The 23928-nt window shown below is 42.9% G+C and overlaps 1 protein-coding gene across 5 annotated transcripts in view; it reads left to right on the top strand.

Moving 5' to 3' along the window:
- Nucleotides 1–342: 342 nt before the first annotated feature.
- Nucleotides 343–23928, top strand: part of P2RX7 (purinergic receptor P2X 7) — a 46258-nt gene continuing 22672 nt past the window's right edge. For 2 of the 5 annotated variants that reach the window (XR_013366497.1, XM_077875556.1), the window contains exons 1-5: nucleotides 345–607; nucleotides 17414–17582; nucleotides 18682–18750; nucleotides 19949–20021; nucleotides 21029–21125. Coding sequence is in view for 4 of the 5 variants with exons in the window: in XM_077875556.1 (XP_077731682.1) it covers nucleotides 483–607; nucleotides 17414–17582; nucleotides 18682–18750; nucleotides 19949–20021; nucleotides 21029–21125 (533 nt within the window). In the remaining variant the exon portion in view is untranslated. Of the gene's footprint in view, nucleotides 608–17413; nucleotides 17583–18681; nucleotides 18751–19948; nucleotides 20022–21028; nucleotides 21126–23928 lie in introns of all 5 variants that reach the window. The other 3 variants (XM_077875555.1, XM_077875557.1, XM_077875554.1) reach the window with 3 other exon arrangements.

Genomic DNA, 23928 nt, shown 5'->3' with positions numbered 1-23928 from the left:
ACAAAGGGTTGTGGAAATGAATCAGTCAGCCTTTGAGTGGGCCTTGAGGCAACAGAAAGATCTAGGCTCTTTATTAAGGCACAATGGAAGCACTGGGTCTCCTGACATTTGAAGGGCTGCCCCTTTCCCCCAACTGAAAGGAGTCCAAAAAAGTGAAAGAAGAAGGGGATAAAGCAGAATTCTAAAAATGCCCTTCCTTTGAACACCATCTTTGTGCGGGCATCTGGGGGAGGCCGGCTGGAGCAGGGTCATCTGCCAGCCAAGCCTGTAGGACTTCCCTTCTCTTGTTTATCCCCTGCCACATCTGGGGCAGTTGCCAGGACCCGCCCCCACTCAGCTGTCATTGGATGAACTCAAACCTAAAGGCTCCTGCTAAGAATCTGAATGTTTCATTTTCCTTTTACTGGTAGGCCTGCTGTGGCTTGGTCTGGAAGGATTGAACCCTCCTCGTTCAGACCCTAGTGGAGAGTGAGCCTCTCACCATGTCTGCCTGCTGCAGCTGTAACGATATTTTCCAGTATGAGACAAACAAAATCATCCGGATCCAGAGCATGAATTATGGCACCATTAAGTGGATCTTCCATGTGATCATCTTTTCTTACATCAGGTAAGCAGGGTGTGGGGATTACCCGAAATGTCTGCAGTGTTCGATAGCACAAAAATCCCCAAGGTGCAGCTTCTGGTGCACATCTTGAATTCTATGTGGTTTTAATTCTGAAACTTTTCTAATAGCAAGCTGTGGCTGGAGGTGGGGGGAAGGGTTGAAGTCGGGGTACAGCGGCAGGCGGCAGGAAATAGTGCCAGTCTGCTGCAAAAAGAAGCCATAAGAGGCAATGGCTCTTTGCGTTCTACTCCAGGCCTGCCAGGGTGAGCTGGGCAGGGCATGCCTGGGCAAAGTAGCAAACAGGGCAACACCTTGGGTTCTGAGGGAGGAGGCAAGGATTCAGGGCACATCTAGTGATAATGCTGGCATCTGTCTGAATCACCACCACTTAGGGGAGGAATAGGACTAGACTTGTCAATATAACTTTAAGTCCTCTCTAGTGTTAGAAAGGCCCCTCCCTTGCTTTTTTGGTTTTGTTTCTTAATAGTTTACTGAGATATAGTTCATACACTATATAACTCACTCATTTAAAGTGTACAATTTAGGGACATCTGGGTGGCTAGATCGGTTAAGCATCTGACTCTTGACTTTGGTTCAGGTCATGATTAAGCACCACATCAGGCTCTGCACTCAGCATGGAGTCTGCTTGAGATTCTCTCCCTCTCCCTTTGCTCCTCCCCCTGCTCACATACTCGCTTGCTCTCTCTCTCAAATAAATAAATAAATCTTTAAAAAATAAATAAAAATAAAATATACAGTTTAGTGAGTTTTATCACATTCAGTGTTGTGTAACCATCACCACAATCAATTTTAGAACATTTTCATCACCTCAAAAAAGAAACTCCACAGCCCTGAGCCATCACTCCCAATCCTTCTGCTCCCCTGTAGCTCTGGTGATCCACTGATCTACTCTTTATCTGTAGAATTCGCCTATTCTGGATATGTCATAGAAATGGAATCATGCACTATGTAGTCCTTTGTGTCTGGCTTCTTCCACTTGGCATCATGTTACCAAAGTGCATTCATGTTGGCACATGTATTTCTACTTCATTCCTCTTTATGGCCAAGTAATATTCCATTGTCTGGATAGACCTTTTTTTTTTTTTTGGTGGACATTTCAGGTTGTTTCCAGTTTGGGGCTATTATGGATAATGCTGCTATGAATACTGGTGTATCTGTGTTTGCATGAACACGTTTTCAGTTTTCTTGGGTCTGACCTACAAGTGAAACTAAAAGATCATCTGTAACTTTATTTTCAACATTTTGAGAAAGCAGTCACCTGTTTTTGGAGTTGGCTACACCATTCCATATTCCCACCAGCAATGTATGTTCCAGTTTCTCCACATCCTTAACCAAACACTTGCTCTTATCTGGTTTTTGGACGTTGGGAATCCTAGTGAGCTGTGAGTGGTTCTCATTGTGGTTTTAATTCACAGTTCCGTAATGGCTAATGCCCCACAACTCTTTGTGATGCTGATGATGCAAACTTGCATCTCTAAAGGCAGAGAGTGTAGTTTATTCACTAAGGGTTAGAGCAACCTATTCCATAATCCTGGCTAAATTTCCCTGGCCAGGTCACTTAACCTGAGCCTCCCTTTCTGCATCTGTTCATAGAGTCCATAATTAAACAAAAAAAGGCGTGACAAATGCTTCTCAATGTCTGGCATAGCGCCAGAGCTCCACCAACAGCAGTTATTTTTAAAAACAATCTTTTTTTTTAAAGATTTTATTTTATTTATTTTTTTAAAAGATTTTATTTATGTATTCATAAGAGATACAGAGAGAGTTGGGCAGAGACACAGGCCAAGAGAGAAGTAGGCTCCCTGCAAGGAGCCCAATGTGGGACTCGATCCAGAATCCCGGGATCACACCCCGTGCAAAAGGCAGACGTCAACTGCTAAGCCACACAGGCGTCCCTAAAAACAATCTTTTTTTTTACTTAAAAATAGAATTGCCATATAATCTGGTAATTCCACTACTGGGTATTTACGCAAAGGAAATGAAAATACTACTTGGAAAAGATATGTGCATCCCTGTGTTTATTGCAGCATTATTTACAATAGCCAAGATATGGAAGCAACCCAAGTGCCCACTAATAGAGGGATGGATAAAGAAGATGTGGTATAGATACAATGGAATATTGCTCAGTGATAAAAAAGACTGAAATCTTGCCATTTGCAACACCATGGATGGATCTAAAAGGTATAATGCTGGGATCCCTGGGTGGCGCAGCGGTTTAACGCCTGCCTTTGGCCCAGGGCGCGATCCTGGAGACCCGGGATCGAATCCCACGTCGGGCTCCCGGTGCATGGAGCCTGCTTCTCCCTCTGCCTGTGTCTCTGCCTCTCTCTCTCTCTCTCTCTGTGTGACTATCATAAATAAATAAAAATTAAAAAAATAAAATAAAATAAAATAAAAGGTATAATGCTAAGTGAAATAAGTCAGTCAGAGAAAGACAAATGCCATATGATTTCACTCATACATGGAATTAGGAAACAAAACAAATGAACAAAGAAAAAACATGCAAACAAAAAACTAGACTCTTAAACGTAGAGAACAAACTGGTGGCCATCAAAGGGAGATGGATAGGGGAAATGGGTGAAATAGATAAAAGAGATTAAAAGGACACATCTCAATCAGCATTGAGAAATGTATAGAATTGTTGAATCATATATTGTATACCTGAAACTAATATAACTCTATGTTAATTATACTTGAATATAAAAAAAGAGTCGAAATAATCTTTTTGAATATAATAGGCACTTTCATATGCATTCTCTCCGCTGACTGCCAAAATAACCACGTCCATGCCTGGGATTTGAGATCTGGAACTGTGGATTCAATAATCCTTCACTGCTTTGAGCCTTGAGTTTCTCGTCTATCAAATGGGGACAAAGGTTGTTGTAAGAATTAAATGAGTTACATGGGCACCTGGGTGGCTCAGTGGTTGAGCGTCTACCTTCTGCTCAGGGTATGATCCCAGGGTCCTGGGATCAAGTCCTGCATAAGACTCCCTGTGGGGAACCCTCTGCCTATGTCTCTACCTCTCTCTCTGTGTCTCTCATGAATAAATAAATAAAATCTTTTTAACAAAAGAATTAAATGAGCTACTAAATGCAAAGTTGCTTGGAAAATAACTGATGTATGGCAAGCCCTTACCCAAGTGTTACTTCTTCTTATTAATAATATTATTAGGATTAACACAATGTGATTCCTATGTTTACTATGCAACAAACACTAAATAATAAACAGATATATTAAATTATAAAATAAGACATGTTACTTAAGCCAGATATAGAACTGATGATGAAGAGTATAGTTAGTAAATGTTCCTTTATGCACCAATACATAGATCATGTGTCACAACTGCATGTAACAAGTGATTTGATTTCCTGGTATTCTTGGCACACAATTTCTTAAAAGCAAATTATTATATATAAAAGCAGATTATTATGAGAGTACCTTATAATGATAAATATCTTTCTCTCATATGGTGGAATCTTATCTTATATGCACTTAATTCCCTCAAATCCAGTTATACATGTTCCACGGGTGCCTGGAGAGACAGCGCAATTTAAACAATGTAATGACTGAGTGACTGGGGGGCCCCAAACCAAGTGTGAGATGGGATACTTGAGTTGGGCCTTCAGCCAGTTTCTGTTCCCACATGCCTTTCACAGAGTGACTCTCTTGCCCACCCTACCTAAGAATCTAGATACATCCTCTCCACTCAACATGTTCCCTAAAAAAAGCCTCTTCTTTCACCTTCACCTGGAGCAAAACTGGAAAAATAGCAACTTGTTCCAGGGCTGGAGGAAAAATAGGCTCTGGTGGACTTGTTGGAAGGTAGAAGATCTGTTTGCTATGCTTTGTGTCAAGGGTTTACCAAAGGCAGTTTTGACAAGATAAGATTTTTTCCTTAAGTACCAACTTTAGAAGATAACTCCTATGTAAAATGCTACTCCATTTTTTAATATATTTTAAAAGATAAAATTAAAGAAAAACTATTGCCAGCTTTGTTTTTTCCCCTCTATGTTAATGGAATATCTATTTATGTCCCACTGAATCGAGTCCCATAGACCACAGTTTGGGAAAGTTGTACTGTGAGGCCTCAAGTTGATAAAATTGCAACTTGGCCATTTGTGGGATGGGTAGACCCATGGTACACAGGGATTAGGAGTGGTAGTTTGCATCAAACAGGACTGGTATGAACCACAGGTGGAAGTCTAGACAGGCTCAGGTAATATTCAAGCTATGTAGCAGCAGACGGTGGGTTCTAGCCATGGAGTCCTAGGTTCAGAGCCTGTCCATAGGAGAGTTGAAAAGGCAAAGAGCCAGGATAATGAAGTAAGACAGGGCTTCAGCTATTGAGGCTGGGGTACAAAGAAGGGGCTGTCAATAGAAGAAATAAGACAAGAGGCTGGTTAGTTTCTCATAGTCCCTTAAACCAAGTTCAGATTAGAATCAAAGGCAGGGGCTCCAGCTATAGCAGATCAAGGGGCTCCAGCTTCCAGGGTTACAGGAGTGTGTAAACAGGATGCTGAGTAGGCCTGTGCTAGTCAGAATCGTTTGGATAGTAAATGACAGAGACCTAACTCAAGTTAGGCAACAAGCTACACAGCAGGAGAGGTGGTGCTGCCCTCAGGCATGGATGGTTATAAAAGCTTACACTAACATCAGGTTGGGTCTCCCCACATTGTGGCCCTATTTGGCTTTGTTCTTGAATAGGCTTTCTATGTAGCAAGATGCCACACTCATATCCTCAGCAACTCCAGAGTAACAAGCAAGTCTTTCCTGATAGCTCTGGCATGAAAGTCCCAGGAAAGTTTCCGTTGGTAAAGCTTAAATTACATTTCCACCCCTGAACCAATCCTTGTGGCTACGGCATGGTGTCACCTGATTGGCCAATCCTGGGTCATGTGCTCACTCCCGGGGCAGGAAGTAGGGAGGGGGTGCAGGGCCCAATGAGCCCAATCTGAACCACATCCAGTGACTTTACCTTAGGAAAGAAGAATACTGTTGCCAGAAGAAATGGGAAAAGAAGCAGCAGGGGGAGGAGAGGGGGCAAAGAGAAAACAAACATCCTTTACAAGGTCTTTCCAAAACCCAGAGATTCCAGAGACTTCTGAAGACTACTGCTCTATCCCTAGCTTGTCTCAACCCTGCACCTGGGCTGTGGAGACACTGCCCCAGATTATTGTCAGGGCAGGGCCCTTGGTATTCTCAACAGAAATTTCCTCTGAGAATCAGCTCCAGGGATTCCATAGGGTTTTCCAACCCATGATTCTGTTTTGTCTTCTGGCCTCAATGAGATGGGAAGAATGGGATAATGATGACTATGCTCCCAGGAAAACTGAGATGAAAAACCTGAATGACAATAAAAATAACTTCCTTATACAGTTGGCTTTATTTATATCATCTCAATTGATATGCTGGGATATAGTTATTCTTTTCATTATTGTAGCACAGATAAGGAAAGAAAACCTACGAAAGTTGGAGTTAATTTCTAAAAGATCATCCAGGTAGAAAGTGGGTTTCAAAGAAGGATTCAAATCAAAAACCTATCCAATGCTCTTAACCCAGAAAGCATATATTGAAGTGGTTACCTGGCAGACTGCAAAAGCCTGAGTACTAGGCCTCCTCAATCCTTGGTCAATCAATCATCCTTCCTTCTTCACCATGATCTTTGTCTTTCTGGGTTGGCCTGGGCAAGGGCAGGACAAGGAATGAGGCTGTAATAAGGATCCCATAAGCTTACCCTTTTCTTTTCTTTCTTTTTTTTTTAAGCTTACCCTTTTCTATTATTCATTTATTTCTCCAAATTAAATTTAGACTATCTACTATGAGTCAGGCACTGTTCATGGCTCTAGAGATTATAACAGTGAGCTAAACAACAACTCATGGGGTTATATGCCAGTGGAGGAGAGAGAGATGATACCAAAAAAAGGCAAAAAAAAAAAAAAGATATAAAATCTGATGGTGATAAATATTATGAAGAGTAATAAAGCAGAGAAGAGGACAGAGAAAGATAATGGGCAAAGATGAGTATGTGTGGGATAGACATTTGGGCTAACATGTATGGGATAGACATTTGGGCTGAGATCTGTTTGAAGAGAGGGAGCAAGACATGAAGTATCTAAGAGAAGAATGTTTCTGGTGGAGAGAACAGCAAGTACAAAGGCTCTGAGGTAGGGACTTCATAGGGTGTTCAAGGAAAAGGAGGTCAGTGTGGCTGGAGCAAAGGGAATAAGTTAGTGAATGAGAGGAAGTGTGTAAACTGGAGAGATAACATAGGTGGGGGAGGAAGGGCAGATCACACAGGGCCTTGGAGGCCACTCTGAGTTCTTTGGATTTTATTCTGAGTGAGTCAAGAAGTCATAGGAGGATTTTAAGTAGAGAAGTAAAAGATGTTTTCATTTTCTTGGGAAGATTTCCCTCTTCCCTGGAGACTAGCTCTCTCAGAAGCTATTCCAGTGAATACAGAAGACTAGGGAAAACTGAGAGAAAAACAGGAGAAGAAACCCCACTCCAAATGCTTCTTCTCCCTTACCCAGTCAATCTCTCCCCAGGCTAAAAGAAAGCACAGTATAGTCCTGCATAGCCTCAGGCTGTCTGTCACCATGGAAATGGTGCTAGTTTGTGGCTGTTAAAATGTAGCTCCTGGCTGGCTGCCTGTTTCATGGGAGGGTTGGCACATACCTACCTGTGAGGCCAGGCCTCTTCCAACTGTAGAAGTGGACCCACCACAGAGATGGGAGAGGCAGATCCAACCCAGGCTTGGCCCCTCTGGCCCCTGTCACTTGAGGGCAACAGAAACATGAAGAGATTTGCCACATTCTCATCCTTGCCTGAACTCCTGGGTGATGTGATAGAGATGAGGGGTCCAGAAAAGATCTGCTTTGGGAGGACATGGCCTCTAGAAGAGGAGAATCCAGCCACCTGACTCAAGGGACCTAAAGAACAGCGAATGCACATATCTGAAAGCAAGAAAGAGGGATATCCAGAAGGATAGTATGTTCCAGAACCTGGTGAGAGAAAAGGGAGAAGCAGGGGCCCAAGAGCAGAGATGCAGGCAAGGGCCCGACAGGGGGAAGAGTTGGAATTTGCTCCTCAAGGCTGTGGGAAGTCATTGACAAGGTTTACAGTGGAGGAGTGAAACCGTTTGATTCCTGTTCCTAAAAGCACTCTCTGGCTACTGTGTGGAAGGCAGATTGTAGGGGGCAAGAGTGATGGGAGGAGGACAGTGAGAAGGGCGCCAGCATTGCCCAGATGAGAGGCCTGGCCACCTGGATAATAACAGGACAGCGCAGGTAGCCAGAAGTGGGCAAAGCAGGAATACATTTTGGAGGCAGAACTGACAGATTTGCTAGGAGGTGGAAGATGACTCTGGGTTCCCAAGTGGGTGATGATGCCTTGATTGACAGGAGGAAAACAGGAGTGGCCAGCTTGTCAACTAACAGCATTGTTAACAACATCAAGCAAGCAAACAACTACTACCATCTATTGGCATCCCTCCATTAATGTCTAAACTAAAACATTAAAAAAGCTGGAAGCACATAGCCTACAAAAATGGTCCTTTCAAATGAATAAATTTAGCTTTTTGGAGAGCTTGCCTTGTTGTCCTGGTTTTCTCATTTCACCCTGGAAGCTGAGGCTTCTCTGCAGACCATCTCTCACATAGCCACAGGCTTTGGGGCATGGCCACTCCAGCCCAGCCTCCCACCCAGGAGAGGAACCTCCCAACCCTCCTGGGTTCTTAGCATAGTGCTGAAAAGAGGAAGGACCTGATTATATGGATTATTCACTGAGCAGCAGGCATCAGCTGGCTGACATGCAAGATGCCAAGAAAGAGAGGCAAAGGTGACACTGGAGAAGCCAGCAAAGATCATATTATCAACAGCCTTGAACTCTATCCTGAGGACACTGAGAAAGCACAGAGTCATCCCCGCCCTGCCACCAACATTTCATTATGAAAAATTTCAACTATATAGATTTGTCTTTTCTAGACAATATTCTCAAACTCAGCAGAGCAGATTCTGTTTAGAACTAGATATCCCACTCAATATAACACTAATATCTCCTTATTAAAGAAGAAGAAACAATGATCCAGAAGGACTAAGTAACTTACCCATGGCCATATAGTAAGTGGCAGAGCCAAGATTGAACCGAAGCTCCTCACTCCAGAGCCCAAGCTTTTATGAAATCATGTAGAATATGGAGGAGACAGGAGCACAAGTGGAGGCAGGGAGACCATTCAGGAGGCTACCAGGTGGTCCAGATGAGAGTTGATGGTGATCCAGAATGAGGAGGTGAAAGTGGTAGAGGAGAGACGTAGTTGAATAACATAAGGAGGATAAAACAGGATTTGACAATTGAATGGTTGAGGGGTAATGAGGAAAAGGATGCTAAGGAATGTTTCTGGATTGGGCAACTGATGTGGTGGGAGAACTTACTGGGATAGGAAATGTAGGAGGGGAAAGCCCATCTGGGGTGAAAGATGAGTTCAGAACTGAAGGCATTGAGTTTGTCATGTATATGGGACATACAAATTTAGATGCTTAATTTAGATGCTTAGCTGATGGATATGTGAATCTGGAACTAGAGATAAAGATTAATATATCACCAGCATATAGATGGTAACTAGAACCCTGGAAGTAGCTACAACTGGCCAGCAAGAGCAAACATAAATGAGAAAGCAAGAGGGTTTAAAACAGACCCTTGAGGAATGCTAAGTGATGGGCGAGCACAGAAGTCCCTGAAGGATTCTTAGAAGGGGTGGCCATGGAGATCCAAAGAAAGTCTAGAGAATGTGGATTCCAAAAAGCTAAGGGAAGAAGGGGAAGGAGGTGTTGCATGGTCATTGGTGTCAAATGCTGCTGAGAGTTTTAAGATCAGATCTGTAGTATGTCTATCAGAGTTAGCAAGGATGACGTTGCTTTTATTTGGCAAGAGAGACTTTAGAGAAGTGTAGAGCGGGAGCCAGACTGGAGTGGGCGGAGGAGTGAATGAAGATGCAGAAATGGATGTAGTGACTCATTCTTTCAAGAGACTTGGCTACAAAGGAGAAGAGAGGCACTGAGTGGTGGTAGGAGAAGAATGTGGGGTTGAAAGAGGATTTATTTTTAAGATGGGAAATGATGTTGGAATGCAGATGGAGAGGAGACCAGAGAAAGGGAGATGATGAGATAAATGAAAATTATCATCATCATCATCACTATCACCAAATAGCAACCACAAAGAAAGCTTATTCTTTTCTTGGACTAACCATTAGAAGTTTCTTCCTTACACTGAGCCCAGATCAGTCTCCCTGTAATTTTTCCCCTTTGGTTAGAGTTCTGCTTTGTGATCCCGCTTCTGGTTGACACTCTTCAAATGACTGTACCCTGCTATTGTATTTTTCCTTTACTGTAAAATAATAATCCCAATCCCTCTGGCCATGTACCCTCAACATGGTATCCAGATCGTTTACTATCTCAGCCAAGCCCACACAACCCCACACTCTTATTTTGTCAAGGCCTTCTTAAAAGTGGTACATGCACTCTTACTTTGCTGATGGAAGCATGAAATGGTTCAACTTTTTGTGATTTGGCTAAATGAATTGAAATATAAAATGTATGCATCCTGGTATGCCTGAGTGGCTCCGTGGTTGAGCATCTGCCTTCGGCTCATGTCGCGATCCAGGGGTCTTGGGATCGAGTCCCGCATCAGGTTCCCCACAGGGAGCTTGCTTCTCCTTTTGCCTATGTCTCTGCCTCTCTCTCTCTCTGTGTGTTTCTCATGAATAAATAAATAAAATCCTTTAAAAATGTATGCATTCTTTAACCCAGAAATTTATCTTAAGGTGTGAAATTTATCTTTGGTGTGAAAGGATTCTTTTGCAAGTATATGCCTGGCAACATGAGAGAGGAGGTGGAGAGACAATAAAAAATAGTGCTTAAGAGAACAGACCAGTAGTGAAAGAATGAATGCTTATCCCCCAAAGATCGGGAACAAAACAAGGATGCCTGTTCTCACTGCTCCTATTCAACACTGTACTCAAAGTTCTAGCCAGAGCAATTAGGCAAGAAAAAGAAACAGAAGCCATCCAAATTGGAAAAGAAGAAGTAAAACACCACTCAGATAATATCATCCTATATATGGAGAATCCAAAAGAAGTCACAAAAAGCTATTAAAGTTAATAAACCAATTCAGTGAAGTTTTGAGGTACAAGATCCACACATAAAAATCAGTTGTGTTTCTTTACATCAACAGTAAAAATTCAAAGAGTCAATATATATTATTAATATATGCTTAAAAGAGTGGTTTGGTACATAGTAGAGCTGTATCAGGGTTACCAAAAAAATGTTTGCAATTGGAAAAACTGAGCAAAACTTCCAGTTAAATATCAAATATCCACCAGGAAGAGACTGGGGGCAAATTATCACGACTTGTCTCTTAGGCTGAACTGTATTAAAACATGTAGAGTATGGCCATGTTTGGGTGTCAAAATGTGGGCATAAAGAGATACCTGTTGTCTTGTTTCAACAGCAGTAACCTCTGGGAGGGAGAATGTTGGAAGCTTTCATATTCTTTGGGCAGTTCTATGAAATTTACACTTTCACAACAACTAAAGGGGTTTTCTTGAAAAATGTGCCTCATAAAACCCAAGCATGGGGCTCCTATAGCTTGCAGCCTAATAAGGCCATAGGTCATTGGCTTACCACCACCCAAGAGTGAAATATTCTACTTCTTTCACTGAAGCTTAAGATAACACTAGTTGCTTGATTTGTTTTCTTCTGGATGATATAATGTTGGTTTATATGGGTTTAGGATTATCTAAAATTTTCGGGCGTCTAACATAAACTTCTGCCACCTTGGGTAGGCTACAGTTTGTACTGGCATAACTGAATTTTTTACTTCAACGTAAGGATGTTACATGTATCTATTATTCTTCCTCTAATTGATAAACTTTAACTAATAGCTTAAGATTTACTCTCTGTTCTCCAGAGTTGAATATGTAGAAAGTATTGTATTCTGCAGTACAAGTTCTTTGAATGAGAGAGCATTTGGGAAGCATTTAAGGAAGGGTTTTCCAGAACTGTTGGCTGACGGAGAAGAAATGCAATAGCCAAAGGAAATTAGAAGCGAAGATGATGTCTTAGTTAAGCTGTGGGTAACAAGGAACTGAAACTCCTTCACTCTAGCTCAAGAAAAGGTGGGGTAGGATAGAATAGGGTAGAGGGCGGAGCTCTTTTTTTTTTTAAGATTTTTATTTAGTTATTTATTCATGACAGACACACACACACAGAGAGAGAGAGAGAGAGAGGCAGAGACACAGGCAGAGGGAGAAGCAGGCTGCATGCAGGGAGCCTGACATGGGACTCAATCCCGGGTCTCCAGGATCAGGCCCTGGGCTGAAGGTGACGCCAAACCACCGGAGCTGCCCTGAAGCTCTTACAAAGCTACAATAGGCCAACTGTATTGTAGTAGGCTGAATAATGGCCCACAAAAGATATCCACTCCCAATCCCCAGGACCTGTGAATCTGTTACCTTATATGGCAAAATGGAACTCTGCAGATGTGATTGGGTTCAAGGTCTTAAAATGGGGAGATTATCCTTGATTATCTGAGTGTCCCCGATGTAATCACAAGAGTCTTCAAAGAAAGGAAGTAAGAGGGTAAAAGTTAGAAAAAGGAGATATGATGACAGGAGCTGAGGTTGGACTGACACAGCCAGGAGCCCAGGAATTCCATGGCAGCTTCTAGAAGCTGGAAATGGTGAGGAACAGATTCTGTCATGGAGGCCTCCAGAAAGAACCAGCCCTCTGGGAGTCACCTTGATTTCAGTCCCATAAAACCAATTTTATGTATCTGACCCCCAGAACTAAGAGAATAAATTTATATTAAGACACTAAGTTTGTGGTAACTTGTTACAGCAGCAATGGAAAACTAATATAATGGGTACTTAACTTGCCTTAGGGGTGCAGGCTCTCCTCCACTTTCTTCTCAGCATATCTCTTGCTGTCCTTGGCCCCTGTCCTCCCACCTCAGAGTGGGCTAGGGGTGGAAACAATTGGATTCTTCTCTTAGGGTTTTAAACACAATAAAGCAGAGGCTGCAGGCCTAAGGTCTCTGTGAGGCACAAAGGATACAGTGTCCAGGGCCCACCGTTTCATTTAGGGACCAAGAAAATGTTGGCCTTGGGCTAAGTGTCAGTAAACCAGATTTGAGGATGGTCCACTTTCAGATCCTATCCTTTCATTGTAGAGTTACCTTTACTCAGTGAGCTCAGGCGCTGTGAAGAAGAGCCAGGCTTCGCTAAGCAGTGCTTCCTACCTGCGGCCCTTTGAGGATTCTCTCTCCATGCTGACGTGGAGGCCGGGCCCCCTGAGGTGCCAATAGAGAAAGCCCTTCATATTCAGAGTTTATGCAAGTCCTCTTCTACCTCCCCAGTCTCGTCAACTTTCCACTGCACCATCTCTTTCTCCTCATCCTACAAGGTGTCAATAAACTCCCAGCTCCTTCCTGCCCTTGTGCCAGAGGGACCGGTAGGTTTGCTGTCTTCAGCATGCACAGAATTGCAACTTCTTCGAGCTGAAAGTTCACGAGGATCAGGGAGCCAAGCAGCCCTCCCCTTGCTCAGGAACTACACCCATGGCCAGAGGTGACATGGCTTGTCTGAGTCTTAGGGATGGTCCTTAGGGCAGGATCCTGCCAACTCTTTTCCTCCTTTTTCCTTTGATGCAGTTCTTATATGGTAGGTTCATTATCATACAAAGACAAATTTTCTGACTTATGAGAGGGCTGGGTTCCATTACAACTGACCTGTAATATGTTGTGCATTCTGGAATGAATATGGCAGCTTCGAATTGAGCTTCCCAAGCACTGGGCCAAACTGACCCAGTGTTATTCTGGGAGAATGTCACCACGTCTGACACAAAAACACTGCATAGATCATGTTCACATTGTGATGCTAGGCTGAAATACATTGTCCAACAAGTATTATATTTGTCTATGGAATTGTATGAAATAGCTCTTTTTCATATATGCTGATTGGACATAAAACCTGGATCTCTAGCCCCAATGTCCTTCTTGATGAGACTTCTTTTTTCTTTTATTTTTCTTAAGATTTCATTTTTTTTAACTTTTTAATTTTTTATTTTTTAAGATTTCATTTTTGAGTAATCTCTACACACAACATGGGGCTGGAAGTCACATCCTCGAGACCAAGAGCCACACACACTCCACTGATACAGCCAGCCAGGTGCCCCTGATGAGCTTTTTAAATGAATGGTATATAAATACTAAAATATACTGAGAATAACATAATAAACACCACGTTCCACTCTCCAACTTAAGAAATAAAACATTACTAATCCAGTTTTAGTTCCCTGATGACCCAGCCCAGATCCCATTTTCTTTCTTCTTCCCTTATAAACACCATCCTGAATTTGGTGTTTGTCATTCTGTGTTCATTTTTATATCTCTACAACATATGTCTATAGCTACAAAAACATTTTTTCCCTGTTTTATTGAGGTGAGATTCATATCATATAAAATGGCCATTTTAAAGTGATCAAGTCATGGGGCGCCTGGATGGCTCAGTCCATTAAGCATTTGCCTTCAGCTCAGGTCATGATCTCGGGGTCTTGGGATCAAGCCCCGCATCAGGCTCCCTGCTCAGTGGGAAATCTGCTTCTCCTTCTCCCTCTGCTGCTCCTCCTGCTTATTCATGCGTGCGTGCTCTCTCTCTCTCTCTCTCTCTCTCTCTCGCTCTCTCTCTGTCAAGTAAATAAATAAAATCTTTAAAAAAATAAAGTGATCAAGTCAGTGGCATTTAGTAATACACATTGTTGTGCATCCACCACCTCTATCTAGTTCCAAAACATTTTCACCACTCCAAAAGAAAACCACACGCATTCATAGTCCCCTTGGTTCCCCAGCCCGGCACCCATCAATCTACTGTCTCTATGGATTTACCTATTCTGGATTATTTCATATATAAATAGAATCATACAACATGTTACCTTTCGCATCTGTCTTCTTTTACTTAGCATAATGTTTTTGAGGTTCCTGCACAGTATAACATGTCTCAGCACTTCATTCTTTTTTATAACCGAATAACATTTCGTTTGGGTAGACCACATTTTGTTTTTCTATTCATTTACTGTTGAACATGTAGGCTATTTCCATTGGCTATTATGAATAGTGCTGCTGTGAGCATTCATGGACAGGCCTTTGTTTGAGTGCAGAATGCTGTTTTGGATTTCTTTAAACTTTATGTCATACCGTGACATGTTTTATTTTCTCAACATTGTATTATTTCCATATTGGTATAAGTAGCTCTCCATTCATTGTAACTAGAGCATCCCTATTGTATGAATCCAACAATTTATTTATTTATTTAATGTTCAAGGAATTCAGGTTATTTCATTTTCCCTCTTACAAATAAGGCTGCCATAAACATTCTTATACATAACTCCTTGGACATATGGACGAGGGTTTCTCTAGGGAATATACCCAAGAGCGAAATTGCGGGGTCCTGGGAGATGCACTTCTTTAAATGTACTTCATAATGCCAATGTGAGCTGCCTGGGAATACAAGCTGGTACGGCCACTCTGGAAAACAGTATGGAGGTTCCTTAAAAAGTTGAAAATAGAGCTACCCTATGACCCAGCAATTGTACTACTGGGTATTTACCCCAAAGATACAAATGCAGTGATCTGAAGGGGCACCTGTACCCCAATGTTCATAGCAGCAATGTCCACAACAGCTGAATATGGAAAGAGCCCAGATGTCCATCCATTATCAAATGGATAATGAAGATATGGTATATATACAATGCAATATTACTCAGCCATCAAAAAAGTGAAATCTTGCTATTTGCAATGATGTGGATGGAACCAGAGGATATTATGCTAAGTGAAATAAGTCAATCAGAGAAAGACAATTATCATAGGATCTCACTCCTATGTGGAATATAAGAAACAAAACAGAGGAACATAGGGGAAGAGAGGAAAAATAAAACAAGACAAAATCAGAGAGAGAGACAAACCATAAGAGACTCATAATCATAGGAAACAAACTGAGAGTCGATGTAGAGGTGGAGAGTGGGGTATGGGGTAACCAGATGATGGACATTAAGGAGGGCACGTGATATAATGAGCACTGGGTGGTTTTTTATGTATTATTTTTATGGGAGTTCGATTTGCCAACATATAGTATAACACCCAGGAGCAGGATCACTGAACTCTACCTCTGAAACCAATAATACATTATACATTAATTAATTGAATTTAAATTTTAAAAAGAGGACTTACAAAGAAAAAAATACATATAGAAATTTTAAAAAATAAAAAACAAAAAACAAATGTGAGCTATCTTTTCAATAGTCTCCCAGGGCTCTCAACCCTGGCTGTGCATTAAAATCACCCAATAAACTTTAAAAAAATATATAAGTACTTGGATAACGCCCCAGACTTACTGAATCAGAATTTCCAGGGATGGGACTGGGGAGTTGCAATTTTGAAAGCTCTCTGAGGATTATAATACACAGCCAAGGTTTTTTTTTTTTTTTAATTTTTTTTTATTTATTTATGATAGGCACACAGTGAGAGAGAGGGAGGCAGAGACACAGGCAGAGGGAGAAGCAGGCTCCATGCACCGGGAGCCCGACGTGGGATTCGATCCCGGGTCTCCAGGATCGCGCCCTGGGCCAAAGGCAGGCGCCAAACCGCTGCGCCACCCAGGGATCCCCTACACAGCCAAGGTTGAGAAGAGCTGGGACCAAGTCTTGGCCCACTCTGTGCTGGTTTCCCAAGGTTAGTTCCTCTTTTAGCAGCCACTGGATTATACTTCCTAAATCATTCAGATATTAGGGGCTGGCCTGAGGGAAGAGACCAAATAAATCCGTGCTGAATGAATAAACAAAGTATTTAAAATAAAGTCAGAATTATTCAGGGCAATGCAAGCAGGGAAAACAAACAGCTATGGAATCTACCATTTTTAATTATTAATTCCATCTTCTCCCTCTCTTCCTCCCACTATAATCATTTCGATTCATATTCTAAAGAAGGTATTAACACCTAATGAACTGATCAAAGGCAGGAAACTGAGGCAGAACAAACCTAGCTTGTGGTTAAGAGGTCTGGCTCTGGACTCGAAGGCAGACCAACAGAGGACCTCAGTTCTGCCGCTGACAATCTGGGTTATCTTGGGCAGTTTGCTTTACCTCTCTGAGCCCATTCTCTCATCTACAAAAGTGAGATGACAGTAACTATCTCCTATTGCCACGAAGATTAAACAGATGAGGCACGTAAAGCCCTTGGCATGTATTAAGTGCTCCATAAAGGGCAACTACTATTATCAGTATTATTTATAAACCAGGTGTGTGTTTCTGGAAAATAGGTGGCTGACCTGCTGGACACAGTTGATATGTTGCTCAGCCCCAGGACGATGCAGGTGGACCAATCTAGAGCTGGGCTTTGGGATTTAAGAAGCTGCCCTAGGGTCTATATTAGGAAATATTGGAGGTTGACATTAGGGGCAATAGTTTCCACGTGCTGAATGCTCACAATGTGCTGGATTCTATGCTGAAGAGTTTGCACACATGCCTCATTCCATCCTCACAACTCCTGAGGTAGGTATGACTATTCTTCCCACTTTACAGATAAGGAAAATGAGTCACAGAGAAGGCAAGTAGCCTGCCCAGAGTCACTCAGCAAAGCTAAGATTTGAATAGAGGCATCCTCCAGAACTTACATGCAAAGCCACTGCATTGTGCCTCCCTTGAGAAAACCATTTGACACTTTTCTGTGTCTGCCATTTAGCTTCGCTTTAATCAGTGACAAGCGGTACCAACAGAAAGAGCCTCTTATCAGTTCTGTACACACCAAAGTGAAAGGGACAGCAGAGGTGAAAATGGAGATATTGGAGAATGGAATCAAGAAGATGGTGTCTACTGTCTTTGACACTGCGGATTACACCTTCCCCTTGCAGGTAAGCACTTGTCAACAACTCCCAAGGACTCCTCCCTGGTTGCTGTCACCAGGGCCTTTGCCTCCCTCCCCTGGGACTGGAGCCTCACTCTAGAAAAATACTGGCCCTATTTTAAAAAGCTCTGCGAAAATCCCAACTGAGAAAACCTAAAAATTGCAAAACTGGGTCAGATCCAGCAGCTCAAAACTGATTCTATGCTTTATCAAGTCCTACAGGGTTTCTCAAAATAGCAGTGTGTCCTGGTGCATTTAAAGCACGATTTGATTCACTCACAATTGATTTCTACACAGCTTTTTAGAAGCAGGGCCGTCAAGTCAGCAAGGTCTGCCTAGATTCAGAAGGACATAGAAATTCCTGCCTGGACAGGACTGGCCCTTCTATATTGTTTGTGTGGCATTTTATCAACAAAAATGTGTTCAGGAAGAAAGACATCCTGATACATTTTTGCACAAGGGAAAGGAAATAGATGACAAAGAGAAGAAGGGTGTGGATCACAGGGAAAGGCTATGTGACTGCTTAAATTTGCAAGAAGAGAAAATAAAAGTAGGATAGTCAAAAAGGAGAAATCAAAGTTGGAATGAGAACACCAAAGAACGGATAGGGAGGCTGGAGGGACAAAAGGGCGCTTCTGCAGCTTCTGGGAGCTGGGGTGCTTTGCAAAATCATAAAACCCAGGCCACTATCTGTTTCTACCAGCAGGTCAGTAAGATCTCCAGCTATTTCCTGGGCTGTGGGATGCCTTTTGCTTTTTATTTAATTAAAATCCTGGATTATCTGAACTGCGTTCTGATGAAGCCAACACCCCCGCCCTCCCTCCCCAGGTCTCTTAAGTTTCGATTTAATGTGTTCAAAAAATGAAAAGGCTGCTTTTGAGGCTAGAATGGAGAAAGAATACTCAATCAATCTGAATGTCCTTGCGCTCTCCCTTGGCTCAGCAGGGCGGCTCAACCAGCTTTGATATTAAACCCTCAGCATAGTCCAAGTTGCTCCCAGACCAGATTTCTAGAGTGTAGTTTAGAAAGGTGGAAGGTTTGCCCCCAGGCATGGAGCAAGCTGGATTATTTTGATTAAGTAGCTCTGCTCTCCTCTTTCTCCACAGGGGAACTCCTTCTTCGTGATGACAAACTTTCTCAAGACAGAAGGCCAACAGCAGGGGTTCTGTCCTGAGGTAAGGAGGGGACCTGGAGTGTTCAGCAGGTGAGAAGAGTTGCTGGAGGAGGCACAGGTCAAAGGAAGATAATGGGCAGAGGCCATTTGCATGTCAGGGTCAGGCTCTGGTTGCCCTAAGACTGTCCACTAAACCTGCTTCCTAGAAAACAAGAAGTCAAACGTGCATAAACTAACCATCTCATTTCTCTTTTCCCTCTTCTGTCCTCAGGTCTGAGGCCTAACTGACCTCATTTTCTGAGGCCAGGAGAACATGCTGGCTGGCACCCTGTACTTCCCATTTCCTGTTGAGCCTTTATGCTTGTCACCTTGCCCAGTTCAGCAGCCACAGGGCTCCTGCTTGGACCAGGTCCCCTGCTCTCCACCCCAAGGGCCTCCCCTGAGAGTGGTACCTGGCTGCTCGGCATCTGCTTTGTAGATTTTTATTTATTTTCCTTTTTTTATTGATATATAACTCATATACCATAGAGTCCACCATTTTAAAGTGTAGAAATGAGTGGTTTTTAGTATTTTCACAATGTTGTACCAACCACATCACTACCTGATTCCAGGACATTTTCGTCACCCCAAAAAGAAGTCCTGTACCTATTAGCAGTCATTCCCCCGGCCCCACCCCTGCCCCTCAGCTTCTGGTGAGCCCTGATCTACTTTCTGTCTGTGGATTTGCCTATTCTGTGTATTTCATATCACTGAGATCATACAATATGTATCATACACTATGTGTCCTTTTGTGTCGGGCTCCTTTCACTCGGCATCACGCTTAGAAGGGTCATCCTGGGGCACCTGGGTAGCTCAGTGGTTGAGCATCTGCCTTTGGCTCAGGTTGTGATCCTGGAGTCCTGGGATCGAGTCCCACATCGGGCTCCCTACAGGGAGCCTGCTTCTCCCTCTGCCTCTCTCTGTGTCTCTCATTAATAAATAAATTAAACAAAAAAAAAATAGAAGGGTCATCCTGTTGTAGCAGGTGCAGTGCTTCTTTCCTTTTTACAGCTGAGTCAGCCCCATTGTATGAATGCACTACGCTTTATTTTTCCGTGTATCAGCTGATGAATATTCAGGTTGTTTCTACTTTTTGGCCTCTGTGAATAGTGTTGCTGTGAACGTTTGTGTACAAGTTTTCGTGTGGACACAGGCATCTGCTTTTCTATATCTTAGAGACACAAGTGGCTTACTCCCCACTATCCTGTCCTTCTCTGCAGTTTCCCACCCGCAGGACACTCTGTTCCAATGACTGGGGCTGTAAAAAAGGATGGATGGACCCACAAAGCAAGGGTACGTTCTCTTTCTTTTCTGGGATCCTGGGGGTGGGTAGTCTGGTATTTTGGTGAATTCACAATGCCCTAAAGTTCAAATCTTTAGCCTCTGGCTCTCAGCTGCCTTCTTCCACCCTCACCAGGCCATGGGAGAGTTGTGGCTGGCCCATGCCTGCACTCTGTCCCCAGAGGACTAGCCACTTGACTAGGGATGTGACCTAATTCCCCAATGAGGGCAGCTCCTGAAAACCTCCATAATTAGCATATTCAGGGTTCTCATTGACAGGAAAATCCAATAGCCCACATTATCATCTGTGTCTGAGGAGCTTTCCACCTTGAACTTCCCCAAACGTTGAGGGGTATGATTGTAGCCCCAGGGCACCTGGAGACAGTACCACGATTAGCCTGCAGAATTTCTATGTCTCTTGTTTAAGCTTAAAGAGGCACATGACAATTTTTTTTAAATGACCACACACACACAAAAAAAAACCATCAGTGGTTATAACACACACACAGAAACAAAAAAGACATATAGATGTTATATTCTGTTCCATAAGATGTGTGTGTTTGAGTCCCCCTCAGGAATCTGCTGGTGACACTAACCAGAAAGATGTGCCATATTCATTCTGTGGCTTTGCACATCTCTGGTCCATGCTGTACACCCCTAAGTGACAGGTGCCCACTTAGAAGCCAAGTTCTAGTCCATTTATGTTAGGCAAGGGAACACACCCTGCTCAGCTCCTCTTTCCTTGCAAAGAAACCAAAAAAGCCAACAGCATCCACAGTCTCTCTGTCTTCTCTCTGAACCTTTTTTTTTTTTTTTAACTTACTGTCTGACGTGTTCCTTGCTTGGGTTGCCTTATGTAAGTTTGTGGTTCAAATTGGGTTTTGTGGAAGCTGAAACTGCTTGGGTTGAAAAGCATAAGTAAAGAGTCTCTTGCTGAGACTGAGTTCATGATGCACTCGTGGTTTTCACACCTGTGCTTCTCTGGCCCCTTGACCCCCCCCCCCCCCCCCACCAACCAGGGATCCAGACCGGAAGGTGTATAGAGTATAAAGGGAAGCAGAAGACTTGTGAAGTCTCCGCCTGGTGTCCCATCGAGGCAGTGGAAGAGGCCCCCAGGTGAGCTGCAGTTTGGGGGACAGATGGGGTGGCCCTGACCAGTGAGCAGATGAAAAGTCCTGGGTCCTACTGACTTGGTGACCCTCTGTCCCAGGCACATCAGTGATCTCTGAGAAGACCATCTAATTGTTAAAATATTGCAATAATTCTGTACTGGCTGGCAAATAACTACTACCCTGAGCACCCTTGGGTGCCCCTGGGCCCTTGGCTGTCCCAGCACCTTACAGAGCACCACCGGAGCCCTTCTCTAGCACTACAGCAGGTCCCACTCTGACTGGCCAGTGTCCATACTGAGCAATTAAGGATGGGAAGGTGACAAGAAGGGAAGGAAGAAAGGGGAAGGGAAGGAGAGAGCAAGATGGGGAAAAGAGCAGGGGAGGAAGAGAAGTTTTCTTAAATTAAATGACATATAGATTTGTTGATCCCCTGTATTGATTCTTCTCTTTAACACACAAGTCAGGCCCAGAAAGCAGAACTCGATGTTAAATCTCAGAAACCACAGGGATTGGTGCATTTCAGAAAAATAGACTTTGATTCAAATTCTGATTCTAACTCGTCCTTGCCATGTGACCTTGAGCAAGTGGCTTAACCTCTCTGAGCTTCAGTTTCCTTATTTGTAAAACGAAGATAATAGTTGCTCCTACCTTGCAGGACTGTTGTGAGAATTAAATGAGATGATACTTGCTCTAGATGAATGTGACTGAAGATCACACCATCAGCCTCTTTGGGGCAAAGAGAAGATTGCCCAAGCTGACTTTTTAGAAGGCCCAGGCAAAGGCTTCCCATGTCAGGGTGGGAAGCATTCAGTAGTGTCAGGCTACCTGGCCCTCAATCATTAATGGTACCACCCAGGTTTATTTCTAGTTCAGAGGAGTTTCTTTTTCACAGAAAGAATTGCCCAGGGCCTGAATGAGATCGGTTAGAACTAACACTCAAGTAAGTAGTCCCTGGTTCAAGGTAAGAGGCCTCTTGATGGTCTCTGGTTTTCAGTCACCAACTTATTCATCAGACAAATACTGTACATCACCAATGTTCAGGTCCTTGGACTGCAATTTTACATGCCCTTGGGCAAGTAACCCCCTGAACTTCAGTTTCCTCATATGTTATAGAAAGGGATTACTAAAATGATTCATTTAATCATTCAGTCAACACATTCAATACCACATAGGAGGCATTAGATATTTATTTTACATGTAACTATGCGCAAGAGACTGTACTAAAAATACAAGAAGACCTAGATAGGGAGCAGGTCCCAAGCCTCTTGCAGCCTAATCAAAGAGATAAGAAACGTGCACAGAGAATTAGAATTCAAGATAGGAAGTGAAGAGTGTCATAAGAGAGGAATAAAAGGCTTTGATCCTTAGAATTTCAAGTCCCCTTATTCTTAGATTTTGCCCAGGAAGCATGGATTTAGGATATTCTAAAAGTAAATGGTCTGGCATGTAGTAGATATTTGTTGTAAATAAGATTTTTTAATGCAAATATCAGAAATACAATTTAAACTGGCTTCAGGGGGAAAATGTTATTTTTTTATTCCTATAAATGGGGAATCCATAAATAGGGGATCCTTCAGGAAAGGACTGATCCAGGCTTCAAATAAAAATGATGTCATTAAGATTCTCTTTCTGTCTCTTCTAACCCTGGTCCCTACCTCCACCTCCCAGTTACTTTCTCCCATTTTGGCTTTCCTCACACTATGGTCCAGGGAACTCCAAGTCTATACTGTCTTTACTACTAGCAATACTAAAGAAAATGAGTTTTTCTTTTTCTAGTATTTCCTACAAAAGACTTAGAATGTTTTCACTGGCCTAAGTCATGTGACAATCTATGAACCAATCACTATGGCCAAGAGAATTGGGTTATTCTGTTTAGCCAGCTCTGGGTCACTTGCCCACCCTAGGGTCTGTAACAATGGGCAGAAGATGGATTCATCTCTACCCAACCTTCTGGGCTAAGAGTGGAAGAGACCTGGTTACCCCAAAGGGAGAAAACAGAGGTGCTTCTAACAGATGGGGAATGGATCCTGGGCAGACAAAAACTATGGTGTTCTCTGTAGTTATATCCTAAATAGAGGCAAAGCTGGGCTCTGGCAATTCTGGAATAAAAAGTAGATCATTCTTGGTGCCTCCTTCCAAATACCTCCATCGTTTCCTGGTGCTAATTCCAGTATACATATGTGCCACCCACTTGGGCGGGCCTGCCAACAATTAGGTACCAGCTGTATCTCCTTATCCACAGCCAGTTCTCTCCATCTTTAACAGACTGTCAAGCACATAAGGACAAAAGCCTTGACCATCTTGTTCATCACTATATTGCCAATGCCCGGCCACACACCCAGCAGAATAAATATTTGCCAAATGAATGGATGGATAGATTGTGGGTTGGCTTTTCTAAAGTCTAGGATTTGAGCTCCTCTAATTCATGGAGAATTTATGCTACTCAGAGTCTATCAACCTATGACTGATAGAGTCCACTATACATGTGTGGCCCTCTGCTAAAGCCTGGGAATACTGAGATTTAAAAAAATCATTGTCCTAACCTGCAGGAACTCCAAGACTATTGGGAGGTACAAACAGAGGTGTGCTGGAGCTGGCTTACATTGACTCTGAGCCAATTATGCTCATCCCTTCCCAACTCCAAGTGCAGTGATACCCGCTAATAGCTTGAGATCAGCCACAGTGGAAGTACTTATACTACAGAAATTATTAATGTGATATCAGAGCCTTTCTTTTCCCCCTGGAGACCTGGTTGTTAAACCTTTACCAGCACACCACCACACATACCTAAACATACAATTACATCA

This window comes from Canis aureus, chromosome 27 (genome assembly GCF_053574225.1).
Source record: "Canis aureus isolate CA01 chromosome 27, VMU_Caureus_v.1.0, whole genome shotgun sequence".
In the NCBI taxonomy this organism is placed as follows: Eukaryota; Metazoa; Chordata; class Mammalia; order Carnivora; family Canidae; genus Canis; species Canis aureus.
This window is presented reverse-complemented; position numbering and strand designations above follow the sequence as displayed.